Here is a 21,308-nt window from a genome sequence, read left to right on the forward strand (position 1 = left end):
AGGGTTCAAGATAACGACAGGTTTGATTGGAAAGTGCTAGATCGAATTTATGTCCATTACTGCAGTTTAGCTATTAATCAGCAGGCTCCTGTGCTTGCCACGGGGCTTGCTCGCCTTACTGTGTGCTAGAGTCTAGTGCTCGTTAGTGCTCGTTAGTGGCTGCTTTTTGTTTTCACCGCTTGCTGTACTGCTGTACTGCTTATCATCTTACTGTGCTGTGCCTGGGAACGTTCTGATAACAGCAATGGCCATACGCCTGGGCTGGCAGATGGCCAGGGCATCACTGCTGTTTCTGTGCTGCTGTACTGGACAGGCTGGAACTCCAGCGTGAACTTGAGTCGAAGGGGCTGTGACCTATGGATGAGTCCACATGGGAGTAGGACAGCCCAAAACATCTGTAGCTGTGGATAAGTCTGTACCAGAGCAGGTACATCTCAAAGTGTCTGTGTCTGCGGTTATCTCTGTGCCACAGCAGGTGTAACTCTGAAGGGATTGTGGCCCAGGAATAAGTCCATGCTGGAGAAGGTACACCTGGAAGCATTGGTGGCTGTGCATGAGGTCATGCTGGAGCACCTTAAAGCATGTGGCCATGGATAAGCCCACAACAGAGCAGGTACACCTCTGGAGGAATTGCAGCCATGGGTAAGGCAATGTTGGAACCGGTTTACTTCTGAAAAAACTGTGGCTGTGGGTAACATGGTCCATGGAGAAGGCCACGCCGGAATAGGTGCACCTCAAAGTGACTGAGGCTGTTGGTAAGTCTATGCCACAGCAAGTACACCCCTGGAGAGACTGTGGTTCATAGATAAGGCTCCATTTGGAGCAGATACTCCCCAAAGGGATTGCGGTCTGAGGGTAAGTCCCAGCTGGAGCAAGGGCAAAGGGAGGAGCTCATTGCAATGTTAAACCCTATGGTCTGGTCCAAAGGGACCAAGGGTGGAGACAGTAATGGAAATACCTTTAAACTGTTGTAACCTGGGATCTGAGTTGCATGTTATGAAATTACCATAGCAGGAACCCTTCGTTGCTAGCCAGGCAAGGAGCAAGGAGAGGAGTTCATTGCAATGTTAAACCCTGGAAGCTGGCCCAAAGGAACCAGGGATGGAGACTGCAATGGATATACCTTTAATTTGTTGTAACCCATGATTTGAGTTGCACGTTATAGGAATTACCATAGCAGGAACCACCTGAACCAATGGAGGAAAAGCCTTACAAGAAGCAGTGCAAGAGCAGCAGTGACCTGAGCTGACTTTGGTGCCCAGTAACTCCACGCAATACAGCCCCTCTCCTGTCCTGAGTGTCCATAACAGATGGAGCACTAAGTCATGGACTAAATTAATTCAGTGGACATTTTGTGGACATTTATGGACATTTTACAGGGCTGGTCCATAGACTAAGGGAATGATAGCTGTGTACTGGATCAAAGGATGGGAAGGGTGGTGGTGGGTAATGAGAATGTATTGGATAGTGTGAGACCTGAGCATGATGTAAATGGTATGAAATAAGGACTAGAGAATGTGCTGGTTTTAGCTGGGCTAGAGTTAATTTCCTTTATAGTGGCTGGTACGGGGCTATGTTTTGGATTTGTGCTGCAAACAGTGTTGATCATACAGGGATGATTTAGTTGTTCCTGCTGGCCAGGGCTTGCACAGAGTCAAGGCCTTTCCTGCTCCTCACCCCACCCTACCACTGAGGAGGCTGGGGGGTACAAAAAGCTGGGAGGGGGCACAGGAGGACAGCTGCCCCCAGCTGACCCAAGGGGTAGCCCACACCGTATGACGTCATGCTCAGCATGTAAAGCTGGGGGAAGGAGGAGGAAGTGGGCGGGTGTTTGGAGTGATGGCATCTGTCTTCCCAAGTCACCATTACGCATGATGGAGCCCTGCTTTCCTGGAGATGGCTGAATGCCTGCCTGCCCATGGGAAGTAGTCAAAAGAATTCCTTGTTCTGCTTTGCTTGCATGCACGGCTTTTGCTTTACCTATTAACCCGTCTTTAATTCAGCCCATGAGTTTTTTTCACTTCTACTCTGCTTCTCTCCCCATCCTACCGGGGAGGAGTGATTGAGCAGCTCTGTGGGGCTTAGCTGCTGGCTGGGGTTAAGCCATGACAATGAGGCATTACAAGCTTGGCAGTGCTGATTCACCTGTCTTTGCTAAGCAAACTGAATGAGATCCTGCATTTTCAGGGTGGGCCCTTCAGACAGCTGTACTGATGAACACTCCAGGCTCCCTGGCACCTTCTGTGTGCATGTTAAGTTTGCCTTGCTTTGCGTGCCAACATCTCCTCTCCCCTCCATCCAGTTCTGTGCGTTGTTCAGCCTCGTGCTGTAGCCGTGTAGGGCTTGTCAGAAAAATAAGGGATTTATTTGTGCAAGTCAATGGAGTTAAATAGTATAACAAGCAAGAGGCAAGTCAACCACATGCTTTGGGATCTTTCTAATCAAGTATTTTAATAATACACAACAAATGATGCTGTATTCTAATGAATTAAATATGTAGCCAGGAAAACTTTATGACTGGCAATATAGAAGTTGTTAAGCCTTTATTGCTATAAAAAACAAAGTTACCCCAAACAAGTTATAGAGTAGTTGTCATTTATACTGCATTTATATGTCTATGGTATGATACAACTAATGCAAATATTTAATTTGTTTCCATAATAAAAGACCCAAATAGTGCAATTAGTCTAAAATTCTCCTTGCAGCTTGCTAAGCAAGAGTAAGTCCTTATAGCTCTGTTGGCCAGGATGCAAAGAACTGTCCCTCAGAGGCAGTTAGTTAATTTTCAGTAGAAACAGAGAAGGAATATGATTCCAAAGACTTTGAATCTTCTGTAGCTCTATTCATGGTCCTATAGATATCTGTAGGGGCAATGAGAGTGTGCAGACCCCATTTTCCCTCTCTCCTAGGAAGTAAAGTTAGTCCAAAGATGTTCATTGAGACTTGTCTTCCCTTTATAGCTCTCCTCAGACATACACATTGTCCCATTATCTAGTCAAGAGTATTTTTATTCAGAAGTCATATTCATAGCACCTAATTCAAGTGTGATTCATAGGATTAAAGTTAATAGAGGAAAGAAGGTTCCTTCAAAGGAACTTGCACACTCATACACATCAGCTATTAGCAATGATGTAAAATAAAACATTATTTTTGTACCCAGTGTATATCTTCTGAACCTACGTCTGGTTCTGTCTGCACTCCTGTTAATTCAACACCCCTCCCTTGAAATACCTCTTGATTTATACCAGCATGAGATCAGACTCAGAACTCGGTATCTAGTTACCACAATAGTAAAAAATGTAACAACATCAACTAATGACTCATGAATAGCTTCTATAGGCCCAAGCGTGTTTTGTTTACTTTATAGAAGGTGTGGGAGCCACATAAGCGTCAGTATTTTCTATATCATCACTGCCACTGCCATGAGTTGAAGCTGTACTTTATTTCTCGTATTGAATGCTTCTTTTTTTGCACAAGTAAACAAAAGACTATAACTATGTGTAACAGATGGAGAAGCAAGAGGTCAACAGAAAATACTAGTTTTGCTTCAGTTTGATGGTGATATAACATTTTTTTTTAGTATATACATATATGCATACATATATGGAAAAACTGCCCTAAAGAACAAGCCACTGAATTTTTCTGGCATGTGTCACAATGTTTAAAGTTTAGAATGGCAATGAACTCTGTTGAAAAAGCCTTTCCGAGCACACAAGAGTATTGCCATTTGCCCGCTAGGCACAGATTTCAGAGGGAGCTGAAACTGCGCCCACTGAACTGTCAGAAACGCGCTCCTCTAACTCAGCAGGGCTGCTGAAGACATAAGGTAGTGTTCAGGGCTAAATCCCTTTCCTGTGATCTCTGTCCGGACCAGGAAAGGCGTTGAGGACTCAGGAAAGGCAAAGAGTATGAAGTCACAGGCACTGAAATTAAGAAAAGCTTCTGCAGATGTTTCACTGATACAACACAATGACTGTCTTGGAATTACTATGAAGAGCTCAAACCAAAATCAGTCCTGAAGACAGAAGAGATGGGTTACAATAAATGAAACCCATGAACTGTACGATCCTAGTCTCTACCAAGAGCATGCTCTACGGCAGTGAGCCTAACTGCACAAGTGACACAAAACCAGATCTTGCCTTGGATATTAACAAATATAAATATCTCTCCCTGCACTGTAAATCCTACATGTACTGGTTTAGCTACTGTACATCCTATTGATCCTTTCATGTAAAAAACCAAGTCACCCTCCCCAAACTATTATTTTTTGAGCTGTATATAGGAATGGGAAACACAAACAAATCTATTTCTATCCACAGATAGGTAGCTCAAGAATTGAAAACACATACAAATGATGACAGTTGGAATGTCAATGTCTAATGTAAAGGATACATCACATATGCACGTCCAAGTTACACCAACACATACGTTCTAGCTCACACATGCTCTTCAACCTTCTGAAACTTGGTTATGGGGACTGCGCAAAAATGAAGCATCTTTCAGCTCAGAAGCAGACCATGCACTTCACTTACTGTCTGCCCTGACCTGCACACTAGCAGGAAGACATGTATGTTTGGACTCCATTTCATGATATTCTACAGACATCTTTTAAACCACTGCCTAGCTGGACCATCCAAACACTGTCCTATGGGAGAATTTTCTGACAAATGTTGACCTACAATCAGGTCAAAGCAATTCCTACCCAAAAGTTTATCAGGACATTGGCTAAAAAAAAGGAGAAAAAGACATTATAATTTAATTTTGAGCAGGATGAAAACTGTATTATGCCTCACATTTTTTATACATTAAGCGTATTGCCCTAGCAGGGCAAACACACCTGTCAAAACTTGCAAGCTTTCTTAGCTATACCTCAGTTTCAGAGTGGTGAATGCAGAAATCACATCATTTAAATAAATGCCATGTTACATGACAGCTTTGTTTATGCTACGTGATAATCTGAGAAGCATGGGTCGTCAGTGGAGGCAGAAATGGGCCCAAGGCACTTCTATTTTACTTGAGCATCAGTAAGACTGAAAAGAGAAGGAGTGAGCATTAGGTCACTACAGAGCAGTTCTGAGGGAGCTTTTTCTTCTGGGAGAATTTATATTTAATTTCATAAATACAATCAGTCCGTCAGAATTAAAGAGACAGTCTTTCCTAGACACATTACTAAAAATAAGTTAAGAAATATATATATATATATATTTTTTCCTTAAAAAAAAAATCATTTATTGGATACTAGTTGGACATTGCTGAGGTAGGTATACTATAGAAATTCTACAGTATTGCCTTTAAATATTCAAATTACATGTAGAAATTTTAATTTTTCATCCTTTTAACTCACAGCTCAGATCTACAATTTTTAGAATTATTTTTTTCTTCTCATGCTGTATTTATAAATTCTGTGTTGCCTTTAATTAAGATCTCCCTGGACTACTTATTTATTTTTGAAGAATGAAACATGCTTGCTAAATGAATTTTCTCAGGCTTTTGCACGTTTTAAATCAATTAGAAGATGTCACTGCAGTGGAGGCTGAAATTTGTTCTAATCTCAATGGGAAAATATTCTACTCTTAAAATACCAGTTAAAAACAGAGCAACTCCACTGTTTTTAATGAAATTCTTTAAGCATTATGCCTGTCTAGAAAGAGAACTTTCCCCTAAATTAGTTGCAGATAATTTCTTAGATAATTAAATAACCCAAAGTACGATGTCTGTAGTATCACTTAATAATTTTAAAAATATGACCTAACAATTACTGTAAGTAGGATGGTCAATCTACCACCTTTAAAATAATTTCACATACATTTTAATGTAAATTACGCAACCCTGAATTTAGACAATATTGACTACATAGTGAACTAAATTCATTTGGATAAAGTTACTATAATAATAGCAGTTTTGACAAACAGTTTCCCACAAGAGCTCTTGAATCATATGTTTGTGTAGCAAGCCCTGTAAAGCATGGCAGTAGCATATAGGCACTCATAAAGGTAACACAAGAGGTTTTACAGTGCATGCACTACTGTCATTTAAAGTAAACCCCAACGCTATAAAAGCAGGCTGCTTGACAAAACCAAAATAACTAAGCTAGGAGACAAATTAAAAATTTCCAGCCTCTGTATCTGTGGAACCTTGTCAAACTCCTACCATCACCTGTCACTCTCAGTTACTTTAAAGTTTTATTTCTGTAGTATTAAATTGCTGAATCATTCACTTTTAAGCTATTTTAACATAAAAAAACCAAACCAAGGCATTTATCTTCTTTTTAGAAGCAATAAAACATACTAAAAATCAAAACTTTGGTTGACATGTATAGCCAAGTTTAACTTGTGATCTTTTAAACTGAACGTGTATTCTCCTACTGTCAAGGTGACCACCAAGATACGCATTAGAAGGAAAAAAAAATAAATATTCCTGCTCTGGAGAGTTTCTAATCTGAAACCCAAGGTTGGTAAGCAAGTAAATAGATGGGTATAAATAAAATGCGGACATTCTGCTGATATCATTAAGTTATGAAAAGTTATGAAGAAAGGCAAGAAGCAGACACTGCTTTAAAAACCAGATATACAGGAAAAAACTCTGGTTAGCCTACAGAGTGAGATCATTTGAACTGTAACTTAAAAATGTGGAAAAAAAATTGGAAAATACTTGTTACTCGTTCCTTTTAAAACCACTTCAGTAAAAACCATATACTTAATGGTTATTTAGACATACTGCCTGCTTTTTTGCCATCTTTTCCTAGAGGAAATAAATCCAGATTTAAAAACCCCAAGACTTTCAGTTTAACATTTCTGAATAAAAACTTTCCTTCTCTTACGGAAAAAAAATTGACTTCTGTTAACTGTAATGTAACTGTTAACTTCTGTTAACTTGCCTAATTTATACTTGTACCAAGCTTTTACTCATCTTTGCTGTTTACTGGCTTTTCATTCACCCTTTTTCCCTCCATCATTCTCTGTTGCCTGTTGATTCCTACCAATTGCAGAAATGACTGAGGTGTCTACTGGCGACTCGGACACTGATTGTAGCCAACGATCCCAGCACAATTTGGATTTTTATGCCAACAACAACTAAGAAGGCTTCATTCTTTTTCCATATAAATACAAATCTGATCCGATAGCTGCTACTTGGCGGCAGCAGAGGCGGGAGCAGAGGGCGCCGGGAAGGGACAAAGCTGCTTGGGAGCAGACTAACGTTTGGAGCAGGTTTTTCTGCGGAACACACTTGTCAAACTTGACTTTTGAGCCTGTATTGTTTTACTCATCCAGTCTCTTTTTTCCTTTTTCTGATTTTATTCTTAAATGCTTCTACATTTTGCACATTCAGGCTGAAATCAGAAGGGTGGTGCTTTCCTCCTGTAGCTCTAACTATTTATGAGTAGGCCTCCAGTTCCCTGCTAACCAAACCCAGGGAATCCACCAGTGCCCCCAGTCTCCAAGGGCAAGAGGGCTGTCACTCCCTACCAATTTATCTGATTCCAGCAAAGGGTGTGCCCCAACCCTAGCCTACCCCTAGCAGTTTGGCTTGGCCTTGAAGAACCAAACCTCATTGCTCTTTACCATCAGTTTCTAACATAATTTAATTTCTGTATTCATTTCCCTAAGCCATTTGAGATCACAGCTTCACATGCTCTCATCTTCCAGACCAGTGCAGTGACTACCCCAGAAGCCAGCACACAATACATATCCAGTATGAACATCTAACATGCTTTACTTTGTTGCTCCAAACATTTGTTTCGGTTGCACACACAAAGACCACTTTATGGTTTCTGTACTCTACCTTTCACAACAACTGTCCCTTGGTTTTTGAAATGTTTAAGCTGTCTCGTTAAGCAGGAAATCCAAAAACAATCTTTAGGGCTTTTTTTATATTTGGTTTTCACCAAATATAAAAATGTCAGTGCAAAAAGCAGATACTTATATTTCCATGATGCACCAGAGACTAAAAGAAAATTGCATTTTTAGCACTCTACTAACTACAGTGTTTAACTGCTCACAAATGGATTTTCATATTTTTGTAGTAATTTACAGTGTTCAATAGGTATTGTAATCTAATCCACCAGCATTGCATAATTTTTGACCAACTTGCTGTTGATAAATAATACAAGTATTAGGTTATTAAATTTTTTACAATTAAGTGACTAAGAAAGCTGTTTATTGCCTTCCGTTATACCCTCTGTTAATAAGATCGTTGTTGCAGATGTTCATGTATGCTGCATTGATGTTTAATGGTGCATGATGCTCTAGGTGGTTCCCATAACCTTGCTTTGTCTACCATGAGCTGACTCAATTGATATGATAATAGAGAAAAGAGGTCTGAAACAAGCTGGGCTGTACTGGCACAATTTGCATAACCTTTAAATTTGCCATCATTTGATAGCCAACTGCTCCTAAAAATTCTTATTCAGTTGTCAGCAACAACAATATACTGTACAAACAGCATTCTGCAATTGGACAGGTGGGGAGGAAAGAGAGGGCAGGCACAGTTTATAGCACTTTTATATTCTGTCAGGAAATGTACTTATTATCAAATTTATAAAGCCAACAATTTGGAGTAGAGTTCTGCAGTTTCATTCGTGACCAATTGCTATTAGCCACAATGCCTGGCCTGGCATCTTTTCAGGTTCACAGTACAATATCACAGTGTCAGATTACAAGGGACATAAATATTTGGTTCCATAGACTCCTCTCTGATTTAGTTTTGACTGCTAATCACTGGGGCAGGGAGAGGAATCAGGATGGATTAGCAGGGCGGTGGGGGGCACAGGGTAGCAGAGTACAGCAAACAAAATCAATGCAAGCAGCCTTCCAAACTTTAAATCTGGTTTCTGACTACTCTGTGTATTCTTTTTAAACAAACATTAGTATTGTATCATTCGGTAGGCATAGCCAAAACCTAACAACATAAAAATAGTTCATTTTTACTGTATTCACTAAATCTGCTGTCTGTATATATTTAAGTCAGGTCTGCTTACTTTACTGACTTTGTTATTCATAACAAAGAAAACAGCTATGGTGAAAATAAGCCAGAGCCTACTTTCATTCAAATGAGATCAACTACATAAAAGTTATTTTTGTGGTATCCAGAGGTTTATATCTAAACTGCCACTTCATATTCTACATTATGCTCAGGTGTGTCAAGGTCAGGTCTGGTATATGAGTAACGTGCATAGCCTACTTTTCAGATATGGCATTTAAACCATTTCCACTTTGGTTTTTTCTGTAAATCCTACTGTGGAAATCACTGAGCCAAACTGATCATAAAACCTCACAATTCCACTTTGAGACAATTAACCATTTTCGAGAACTCCAATTAACCTCCCTCCAGCCCCCAACATTAACTCTAGATGTTTTGTCATCTTACACAAAATGAATCCTAAATCCCCGAAGTCAGGTGAAGCAGGACCCGTTCAAACTTCTTCCATGTCCACTTTTTCCACTAGTCAGGATCTCTGCTCTGACCCTCCAGGAGCTAAGGATTTATCTTCCATTCCACCACCTATTTCCTACAACTCCTATTGCCTGCAACCTGATGGCTACAGCAGAGAAACTTCTAATCAAAGGATCAGTTCCTGTAGTTCATTTTCATCCAGGGTCACCATACATACCCACATTTTACTCTCCTTCCATTCTGCGCAATTATTTTACAGTGACTATTTGAGTAGGTGAAGATTAGAGGCTTGAAAACCTAAGTTCCATCATTTATGGCAAAAGCATGACATGGATAGCTACAATTTAAACTTTTCTACAATGTCCATTCAACTGTAATCACAAGATGGGCACTAAAATCTCTAAATTAAAGATGATAGGCTATCAGTGTCTGTAGGGCACCTTCTGAGTAGAGATTCTGCTGTTCAAACTCCTCTGTGATGATTTGTTATGAAGTGAACTGCTGCCTAATAAAAAAAAGGCTAAAACGGCCAAAATAACAGAAAAAAAGATATCTTGTACAGAAGATATTCTGCCTAGGTGCCAGTGGTCAGAGGGTCCAGTTCTTTATGCACCTCGTTTGTAACAGACAACAAAGATACCTTGAGGTAAAACGTGTTATCAAATCTTTCAGCATACATAAAGTTTGCTTTTTGTGTAACATCTACGTAAACTACAAAAACTGAATCGGAGATTGCAGACAAGGTACGGCACACAAAACCACACATGGATCAGTATAAGCCATTAATATTCATGAATGTTTTATGTTCTCCATGGCCATAATCGATAGCCAATGAAGTTAATGAGATCTTGCCATTGATTTCAAAAGACACTGGGTTGAGCCCCAGAGACAGTAATACCACATTCTCGGCAAGCTCTCCAGCTGATAACACATACTTTGATAAGTTGCTACCCTCCCATCCAGAATTTCAGCAATGAACAAAAGATACGTTATCTTATTTCAAACTGGTTTTGCAAAATGAGCAATATACCATTATAAAACTCAATATGGAGCATCTAATATCTTTAACTGAAGAGCAGTCAAGGCCACAGTAGTTACTTGTGATGTTAATGACTATATGAGATCTACAAATAAGACAATCACTATTTGTTTAAGAAGGAAACTGGAAAAAAAAAAGTCCTAATGTGTTATCCTCCCAAAAGGTTGAGATTTCGGTTTATTTTAACTTTGAGCCTCTAGAAAGCAGTGCTTCAAACTCTCAAGTCTTCTAACACATCTAAGCCCATCCAATAGATTTAATCACTGATAAGTAGAGTTGCAAGTTCAAACTGGCCTTGACCTTCGGCAGTATGACATTATCTGAAAACCATTAATGGTCTGAAACTAAAGAAAAAGCTCATTAATAAAAGCAAAACCGTACAAAGGTAAAAAAAAAAAGAAAAAAAAGGAAGTTTTATTAAAAGTATTGATCATGACCTAGGGCACTACAGATATTGATCTTCCCACATCTCCACAGGAAAAAAAAGGTTAAGCCAACAAATTATTGATCTATTATGAAACCTGCTGAAAAAGCCATACATTTAATTTCTTACAATGAAAAAATCATCACACCAAATTAGGGTAAAGAGAAAAAATACATCTTAAAGATTATTGGTAAAAAAATTACTATCTGATGAATTTCACAAAATAGCCACCCTGTTAGTATGATTTGAACCTAAGTGGCAGGAGGTGAGAAGCCTATGCACTGTAAACCTTTAAAGCATGGGTTTCAGATTTCAATGCATCAAACCATATGTTTTTAAGGAGAAACGGGTAGCGTCCAATACTGAATATTGCAGCAACACAGAATGCATGTATAGAAAAGAACAATGCTGAACTTTAAACTTGAAGCATAAATTTAATGAAAAGTTTATCGGCTAATTATTTTACACGAAACAGAATACTGTAGTTTTGGATTTTCTTCAGTTTGTTCAAAAAGTTCAGAAAGATATATACACACTGACATAACATTGCATGAACCACCTCACAACTAAGTCAGGTCACCAGTAAAGTGGTACCGGTTTTGAAGTATTACAGCCATGTATACAGGAGGCATCAGAAATTTATGATAAATTAATTCTATGTGGATGCTCTAATTGAAAAATATCACAGGGAAGGCCTCGTTTCTCAAAAAAAAAAAAAAAAAATCATCAAGCTACAGTGTACTAAGGTACTTTATTTCCTGAACAAGAGTGTCCATTTGGGATTTAATGGCACCTGAATTGGTACCTTATTATAAATTCCTTCAACTTTGCTCTCCAGAGTCAAGCAAGACAGGCCTCAAGTGGTTTAAGAGGTGCCCTTATTGAAATCCCCCTGCCTAAGTCCAGTCTTGATGTTAACTGTGCCTACCTGTCATAGGTAGCATTCCCAGGCTATATATACCTATTTCTGAGAGGAACTCTTCAGTGTACTGTGTACCATCTTCTTATGATATATTTAGACTCACTTGGGACAGTAAAACCAAAAGCCGAATGTGAAGAATTACAAAAGTGTCTCACCCTAATGGGCTAGAAAATTCTTTGTCAATCAATGTAAAAAAAAGGTGCACATACAAAAAACAATTCTAGCTTTAAATACACAATGATGGGCTCTAAACCACCTATTACCACACCATAAAGAAAATTTGTGAAGTTACAACAGATAATTCTGTGAAAATGTCAGATCAATCATCAGTGGCAGCCAGAAAAGCAAGTAAAATGTTATGAATTATTAAGAGAGGAATACAGAAAAAAGGAGACAACAGAATTAAACCACTTTACAAAGTTCTCAGGCACCTGACCGTTCTGCTCCCCCATTCACAAAGTGTATAGCAGACCTCAAAAAGATGCAGTGGGGGTGGGCCTGGGTGTCAGAATTACGGTGCAAACAAAGATCAAATAAACAGAATGGGAGGAGAGTCTGGAAAAAAGACCAGTGAAGGGGAGATAAGCAAGAGTTCTGCAAAATCAAAAGTACCGAGGTGTTGTATATGGAATGATTATGGACTGGCTGTGCAATACAAGCAGCAGGAGATAGCCAGCAATGTATTTAAGTGGCTGAATCCAAACAAATAAGGAGAGGTATTTCTTTACATAACACAGAGTTTGTGACACTCACTATCACAAGACATTATGTATGGTAAAATCCTATTTGGGACTATTAAGCACACGGACAACATCTCTAGTTCAGAATTCCCAAGATACAGATCACTGGGCGCTAGGACAGTATAACATGGAAGTATCACTACAGATTTGTTCTGGTTTTACCCTCTTTTACAAGCACCCACTACTGTACACTGTTGTAGATACCAGGTGAGACAGACTTCTCGTCTGCCTCAGTCCTGTTCCCACTCTTCCACTCTACATTGCCTCTTCAACATCACATAATTTCTACCACTTCAGCAGGGGACTTGTATACTGACAGTTACGCCTCCAAGAATCCTTTTATAATTATGGTACAAAAAACTGACCTCCTAAATCTATGTTTTTGTATCTGAGAAACAAATACAGAAATTCTTCTCTGTAAGAGGAAATACTGCCTAGCCCCAAGGAATGGGATAGGGGCCTGTATTCATTGTCCTTCAACAAACATGCATTTTTCACAGCTTAAAAGGGTAATTTTTCCTCAGAATGCCAGAATGCAAATTCATTGTAGCACCTGAAATTCGGGCTAGCTTTAACAAAAGGCACAGCTTTGCCTTGAAAATTCCTTATTACTGTGAACATACATGAAATACTCTCAATTTCTGGGCAAAACTGGTGCATTAAAGCATTAGGCTAGTAAAGACAACCTTTTCTTAAATCAGTATGAAATTACTGAAAAACGCATGCATTACATATATACATATATCTATTTACATATATGTATATGCATTCTTTGAGATGCAACAGTCGATACACTTTTAAGTCCAGTCAAGATACCGGTATCCATGAACTTAGGTTTTAATAATGTGTTTCAGCTGTCTAATAAAATGTTCAGACCTTGTCTCCCACACAGCATGAAAGCATGAATGGTCTCAGTTACAAAAAGGTATTACCAGCTTTGCTATTCATTAATCCCTATCAACAAATGTTCATTATTAATTTAGGTTTTGTGGTTTCCTAAGTCACAACTAAACTAAAAATAATTCTGTTGGGCTTTCTGGCTCATTTGTTATACCATTAGCAGACTAAAATGCCCTTTTTTCCTAAATCCATTTTTGTTTTTTAAACTTTTCTTTCCATTTGTGAATATAAATGGGTAGGGAAGAGTGAAAGTGTGTAATCCTGTGAAAAAGAGTACACACTGTAAAATAACCCAACTACTATTTTCCTAGGTCCAAGACACTACTTCTGTTTGTGTAAACACGTAGGAAGGCTGGCTGATAAAAAGAGCTGGTCAAGGTTTTCCTGTCTGGAAGGCTAAGCATGAGAATGAAAGAAAAAAATAACACTTACTCTTGCTTCAGAGGCGCTGCAAACAGGCCCACCATAAAATGTCAGCAGTGTCAATAGCAATAAATACTTCTATGTTTTATAGATAGTCTTACAAGGTAACATGCTGGCCTATGATTGCAGCACAACCTGACAAAGAAAACCTACTGACCTCTGTTTAAAGTAAGCTGTATGCTTGAACGTCAGTTCTTTTTATTCCCCCAAAAAGCATGCAGCACCATGCTATTATGATTTAAGAATGGCTCTTAAAATCTCTTGTTTCCACAATTTTGACAACCTTTCTAAAACAAACCGCTTAAAAACTGTCCTCCTAAAGTATTTAAGTTCTAACATATCCTTACAAAGTAAAAGAAGCTTCATAATTCATACAAACATACTTCCCATACCTTTGTGGTTATTTTCATTTAGATCAGGTTTTGGTTCTATCCAAACATATAAACTTCTAATGTATGAACATATGTGCATATATTACCTTAAGAATGGTTGTACTGGGTGACACCAACATCCATTTAGCTCAGTATCCTGTTTCAGATAACAGGTAAAGGCAAAAGCCTAGTATCAGTCCAATATCCAAAGCTTGGTAGGCAGGGTCTAAAATTTGGTAATGTTGCAAGTTTTGTTATAGAATCATTAAGGTTGGAAAAGACCTCCGAGATCATCCAGTCCAACCGTCAAACCAACACCACCATGCCTACTAAGATGTCCTGAAGTAGCACATCTACACGTTTTTTGAACACTTCCAGGAATGGTGACTCTATCACCTCTCTGGGCAGCCTTGACCACTCTTTCAGTAAAGAAATTTTTCCTAAAATCCAGTCAAAACCTCCCCTGATGCAACTTGAGGCCATTTCCTCTCATCCTATTGCTTGTTACTTGGGAGAAGAGACCAACACCTACCTCACTACACCCTCCTTTCAGGTACTTGTAGAGAGCGAGAAGGTCTGCCCTCAGCCTCCTTTCTTCAGACTAAACAACCCCAGTTCCCTCAGTTGCTCCTCATCAGACTTGTGCTCCAGACCCCTCACCAGCTTTGTTGCCCTTCTCTGGACACGCTCCAGCACCTCAGTATCCTTCATGTAGTGAGGGGCCCAAAACTGAACCCAGGGTTTGAGGTGCAGCCTCAACAGTGCTGAGTACAGGGGGACGATCACTTCCCTGCTCCTGCTGGCCACACTATTCCTGATACAAGCCAGGATGCTGTCGGCCTTCTTGGCCACCTGAGCACACTGCTGGCTCATGTTTAGCTGGCTGTCAACCAGCACCCCGAGGTCCTTTTCTGCTGGGCAGCTTTCCGTCCACTCTGTCTCAAGCCTGTAGTATTGCATGGGGTTGTTGTGACCCAAGTGCAGGACCCAGCACGTGGCCTTGTTGAACCTCACACAATTGGCCACAGCCCATCGATCCAGCCTGTCCAGGTCCCTCTGTTGAGCCTCCCCCTCCCCTTGAGCAGATTGACACTCCTGCCCAATTTGGTGTCATCTGCAAACTTACTGAGGGTGCACTCAATCCCCTCATCCAGATCATTGATAAAGACATTAAACAAGACTGGCCCCAAATCTGAGCCCTGGGAAACACCACTTGTGACTGGCTGCAAACTGGATTTAACTCTGTTCACCACAACAGTGTTGCAGCATATTAATTTGGCTATATTGCCCATGCTGTTTAATTTATGGAATAAATTAAATAACAAGTAATAATAAGAAAGAGAAATTCACAAAACTATTTCAGTATGTACTATCTGGTAGGTGCACTAAGAAATTTTTAAGATGAACCTTTCTCATTCTACCACATTGGCCAGCACTGCTAATACATTTCCTGAAATATTCTCAAATAATGTATCCCAAAACCTGAAGAAATCTAAGTGGTTAGTAAGCCCTAACTGAGGTGGCTTTAACGCTTGAATCCTTAAAAAAATCCATTTTTACTGCCATATTCTAACAAATGAGGTTATTACAAATGTGCCCTTAACAGAGGTGGTCTTGCAAACACTGGGGGGAAAAAAGAATGGAAAATTCTATGTTCACGCCTGAACATGCCAGATTTCATCATTCATAACTTGAAAAATGCTGAAGTGATTTTCTTTAAATTTGGATTGTTTTTCTTTCCTCTATTAAAGCTATAAAACAAGCCAAGTTTAAAGTTTGTAGCTTCAGCTGTTTTTGAATTATGCAAATATTTCAATATAAAAGTATGTTTTTCCTTTGCTGAACTGATTTTGCTCAGACTTTCCAAAGACTTCCCTTTGGGCCAAGACCAGTCATAAAATGTATCTGACTAAAAGTAATTTGTTTAAAAATGTTATGAGCAACTCTGTAAAAGGGATAGCTTTCACAGCATTTGATTCTGACAAAAGTTGTAGCACACATATAGATACGACATATATGTACTTGCCAGAGCTTGTGATTTTTGGTGTTTCTTAAAAGCTACAGCTGCTGAAACCAGGAGATTGCATGTGTTCATTAACTCTCCCCCCCTTCCTCGCATATATGTTTTTTGTGGTTACAGAAAAAAGTGCTGAAACATGAAATGAATGTATCCCCTAAGCTCAGGAACCCTAAGACAAATCCAGAATCTCAGGCCTGGGAAGAGGGATATGATGGGGCAAGGCCATAGTAGTGGGACCAGAGCCTTGATAGCCAAGTAATTCCCAGTATAGACGATGAGCATCTGTACAAGGAATCAACCCAATACTGTTCCTCAAACGAACTTTTCTGGTAAGCAAGTTCACAGATCCTATTTTTCAGTTACCAGTACCTTTCCCAAACCATAATCCTCTGTACTGAAAGGTTTCCTCACAGTTGTCTCCCACAGGCTACTTTTTTTTCAAGGAGTTTTATCAAAATTCAGTCATGTGGGGGACTGATGCTAGAGAAAATGACAACGTTTTTGTCAGTATTAATTCTTAGGGTCACTGAGAAGATCCAATGCCTCCAAGTTCTTCAGTAAAAAGATAAAATTTCACATCATAGAAAAATGCACTTCAGGTTGCCCAGAGAGCAAGGCTGAACGGGGCTTTGAGCAACCCGATCTAGTTGAAGATGGCCCTGCTCATTGCAGGGGGGTTGGACTAGATGACCTCCAACCTAAACCATTCTATGATTCTATGACATGAAGAGGACAACTTCAGACAACAACCATTTGCACATGCTCTGTGGAGTCTTATTAGAAGCTGACAGTTAATTCAGTGAACATTTCATCTGCCACAGCTCCTGCGTGCCAGCCCTAAACACTCCCTTCCCTATAAAACGCACTGATCATACTCAGCTTGAATTTGAGCTTGCCTCTTCCTTGCAATTATTTCTACTGACAGAGAACAGGAAGGAATGGGAGAGAAAAGGGGCCTTGGGGCTGGAGTACTGTGATGGAGGAGATATGAACAGACAGTAGAAAGACCCAATGCGCTCCATGATGAAGAGAGAGAAATTTTTCTCCTGAAAACACAAATAATTCAGACAGCCAAAGAAAGTGGACTGACAAATGGGAATGTCTTAGATTGGGATTGCTGATGCAGTTATTGCTTCTCACTGTTTTCATGATCTGCTCCAGTTGCATGGACCTCTAAGTTGCTTATCAACCTGTGCCCGAGTGTCTACAGCTCGTGGTCTGTTTGAGGTGAGCCACCGGTGTTTTTGGCGGGCATTAAAGCAATGTTGTGTAAACTGCAGCAATTCATAAGCTGACTAAAAATCTTTGCAGTATGGCTGGGCCAGACTATTGGAGGAAGTAGATGTTTTAGCTGTCTCAGTCTAAGCTCTCCCTCATCTATCAGAGCTATGTTCTCAGAACTTTTTGGTCAATCTTTCCTTTTGGTAACAAACTGCGCTTTTCTGCCCTATGCTCTACTCCTCAAATACCTGTTGATACTTCCATTCTCTAGAATGTCCAGGAATCAATGACTGTCACCACAGTCCTCTCCACATTTAATGATGAGCTGTATTTAGCCTTCTTCATCCCACCAAAAACCCCAAGAGGTTCCACATCTAATTTTCCAGCACACATAATTCCGTGCCCTTTCATGAATGAGCTGGCAACCTGCAACAACCCCTTTTATCCATCTTATTTCCTCTTTTTCCAGCCAGAGGTGTATCAAAGTGTAACCCCTCATTATTAACCCATTACCCGATCCCCCATTCAACCTACACATAAGTCATCAAAGAAGTACACTCCTCCTCTCCGTAACCCAGCCCCTCTCAACTTAGCCCCATGACTGTCCTGTCCTTGACAGTACACAGAGGCTTTGTCTGCCAGAAGAAACGGAGCTCTGTTAAAGATGCTCTTAGAGCCCCACTGTTGCCTTTCTCATCTTGCCATGCATGGGTAGGAGGAAGGGAAAGAAGAGGGGTGGCCATCCAGCTGTGTCTCTTCACAGAGTGCAGCCCAACCCAAGCCATTCACTTCTACTCCCGTGGCTCACAGTAATGCAGGACGCTTCGCGTTGCTGCCAGAGAGCAGGGACCTTTCTGTGGGCAGAATGGAGAAGGGGAGGAAGGAAAAAAGGTAGAAAACCCACGAAGGCCAAATTCACCTTGCAGTCTTTTACTCTAACCTATAAGATCCAGCTCATCCTGCGCTCTTTCAGTGAACTTAGACCATTGGAATATGTGATACTCCCAGTAGCCGATGAAGGATGGTTAAAGGCAGCAGTAAAAGGAAAGAAAGGAAGAGTAGAGTCCTTTGCCTGGATACTGATCCCCTCTGGTTGAGTCACTACTGACAGAAACATCTTTCAACTAATAAACATGTTCTTGTTATAGACAAAATATAAAGCAGAAGGTACCAACAAGCACGTCCAAATCCATAGCTGACTTTGCAAATACTATTTTAATCTATGCACAAACTTCTTGAGAATATATTGTTTCCTCAGAAAGGCGGGATAAACAACTACACACAGCCTGCTGTTTCAAAAAAAAGCTATTATTCTTCTGTGTGTTAGAAAAAGGAAATGAATTTTATACTGGTAACTACTAAATGCAGCAATTCTTCCAGAGATAATTTAGAAACTTTTTACACTTTCCACTGCAGGTTTCAAAGCACAACTAAACGTAATTAGTGGTGAAATAAGTGTGTTAGCAGTACTCTATGCCATTCTGTAGAATCATCATATGCTAAATTAAGGGACACGTTTTACTTCTTTCTATTATTTTAATGTGAGGAGGTGGGAAAAAGATGATCCACACCAAAGGAAGGAAAAAGGGGGAAAACAATAACAAATTGGTATCTCTTTTGAGAATTGCCCCACAGGCCAAACATTTTTATGTTCTTAATCATTATTAAATGACTTAACATGACACACAGAGCCTGGCGAATGATTGCATCCTGACATGAGAACGAATTACAAATGAAATGAAAGATCAAGCTGTATTAGAGGACTGCCTCTGGGAAATGAAAATCTTTAATTCTCTTTTATTATTGACATTTATTTGGCTGCCATGAATAACAACATAGCAAAGAGATTCAGCTATGCTTGTGCACTGAATAGCTTATCCCACGGCTCAAAACTGCCTTAACATTTATCATGTTTGCTTTTGTAGCTGACACCACTGCATACACTCTCTATCCATCTTGCATTTATCATGCATATAAAGTGCATTCTCTAATTTAAGTTCATTTCATAGCGAACAAACAGCTAAGATTAGCAAGTGTCGGTCCTCAAATAAGCTCCCAGTTGTAAAAATATCAAAGAAGGTATTAATGGATTTGTTAACAACTCTAGCTTGAAGAATAAAATAAGTACACAGCGAAAATTAAATAAGAGCACAGGAGGGTTACATATAAGATTTAGGTTTACTACCGTTATTACTAGCTCATGTATAAAAACATTTTTATACTGCTATTTTTCAGCCAACTGTACAATACTCAAGCGAGTGCCTCCATATGGGCCATTCACGTAATGCAGTAACTTTCTGGAAGCAACACTTCCATCATTATTCAGTGAGATACACATATACCCAACTCTCAGTGACTGCTTTCTATTTCCTTTAAAACCAGTTTGTAGCTAACAAAATAGAGGAAGAAGCAAACTATTGGAGAAATCATTCAGACTGCTGCTAAGAATGATCTATATAGCAGTGACATACCTACTTAGTGTCTAGCCCTGCAGCCACAGTCTGAAGCCAATTCTGATTTTGAGGCAAATATCGTATGAGTAAGCACCGGTCCCTCAGGTGCAAAGCTTCCTCAACTTCACTTCATTTCCAAAGGAGGAATTCAGCCCCGACTTACCTTGTGAAGGAATGAATGACTAAAACGGCTTGCCACAGCACATGTTTTTAATAGCTTTATTTAGTCTAGAAGCATAGGTGGACAGAATTAAAGAGACTGTCAAAAGGTAGGCAGTCATGTTTATAATGCTTAAATCTGTGCGTCGTACATCATCAATTTAGACAGCACAAACTACTTGTATCCCCGCTAGAACACCTTTTTCCCACATACTCCTTTGAGAATAGAAGAGCAGACGGCTGAGAAAAGCTAAAGTGAGATTTTCTGCTCAAAGCAAAAAAGCCTGGAAATTCACTTAGTACTGGATTTCACTTCCTCCTCTTCACAAATGTTTAAATATACTATACTGTTGCACAGCTGTTCTCAGCAGGCATAGCGTGTTCTTGTTTGCAACAAAGATGGCTACACAGATAAAATCTCAAGTCATAAAAATCTGAGTAAAACCAACTGGATCAATATTTTACATCTATGTTATAAAAAAAGAACTTAAGATGTTCAGAACTAAATTCTCAGGCATTCCTGTGAAATATTAACTTCTCGAACTCAGAATCTTAGAACAATTAAAAGCATAACAGATGAGAAACACGGACTAACATCAAAACGCAAACGCTCCGACTACCATTTAACAGTTATAATTTGTAAACCCACAACTTGTAATTGATTAGCTAGAATATTTACTGTGCGCGACAACGGAGGTTTGAAAAATATACCTGTAGCCATTACAGTGTCATCCTTCCCCTGGGTAAAGACTACGATTCGTTGCCTTTTAGTGTTCACCTTTGGCAGGGCTTGTGTCTTCCGGGCTATCTCTTTAATGTCTTCAGTCTATTAATAGAGAGAAAGAAAATGCTTGTTACCAGCGTACTAGAGTGGTGCGAGATTAGAACTTTATTAGCAGATCAAAGATTTATTTTCTTACGGCTAGGTATAAAACAGACTTTACTGTCAGTAGAGGAAGTTTTTTAAAAAGAAGAATACTTCATTCTCCTAAGGGTTTATGTACTACTATAAGACCATTGTTTTTAATCTTGATAATGATAGTTCAGCTATTCCAATTGCTGCAAAACTGCAAAGCTAACAAAGGAATTACAGAGCATTTCCTAATGAGCAATTAGTGGGTTTCTTTGCTGCTGACTGGATTCTAACCTTACCTATCATAAAATTAAAAATAAAAATGGTAAGAGAATACTTTGGATAAACTCTGAGCCTGATTTTCATCCAATTTAGCCAGGTTTTATTTTA

The 21,308-nt window shown here is 39.5% G+C and overlaps 1 protein-coding gene across 1 annotated transcript in view; it reads right to left on the reverse strand.

The window, feature by feature from the left end:
* Nucleotides 1–21,308, reverse strand: part of ADK (adenosine kinase) — a 291,725-nt gene that overhangs the window by 23,606 nt on the left and 246,811 nt on the right. The window contains exon 8 of the mRNA XM_009641995.2: nucleotides 20,777–20,891. Within this exon, the coding sequence (XP_009640290.1) occupies nucleotides 20,777–20,891 (115 nt within the window). The remainder of the gene's footprint in view (nucleotides 1–20,776; nucleotides 20,892–21,308) is intronic.

This window comes from Egretta garzetta, unplaced genomic scaffold (genome assembly GCF_000687185.1).
Source record: "Egretta garzetta isolate BGI_Z169 unplaced genomic scaffold, ASM68718v1 scaffold56, whole genome shotgun sequence".
Classification (NCBI taxonomy): domain Eukaryota; kingdom Metazoa; phylum Chordata; class Aves; order Pelecaniformes; family Ardeidae; genus Egretta; species Egretta garzetta.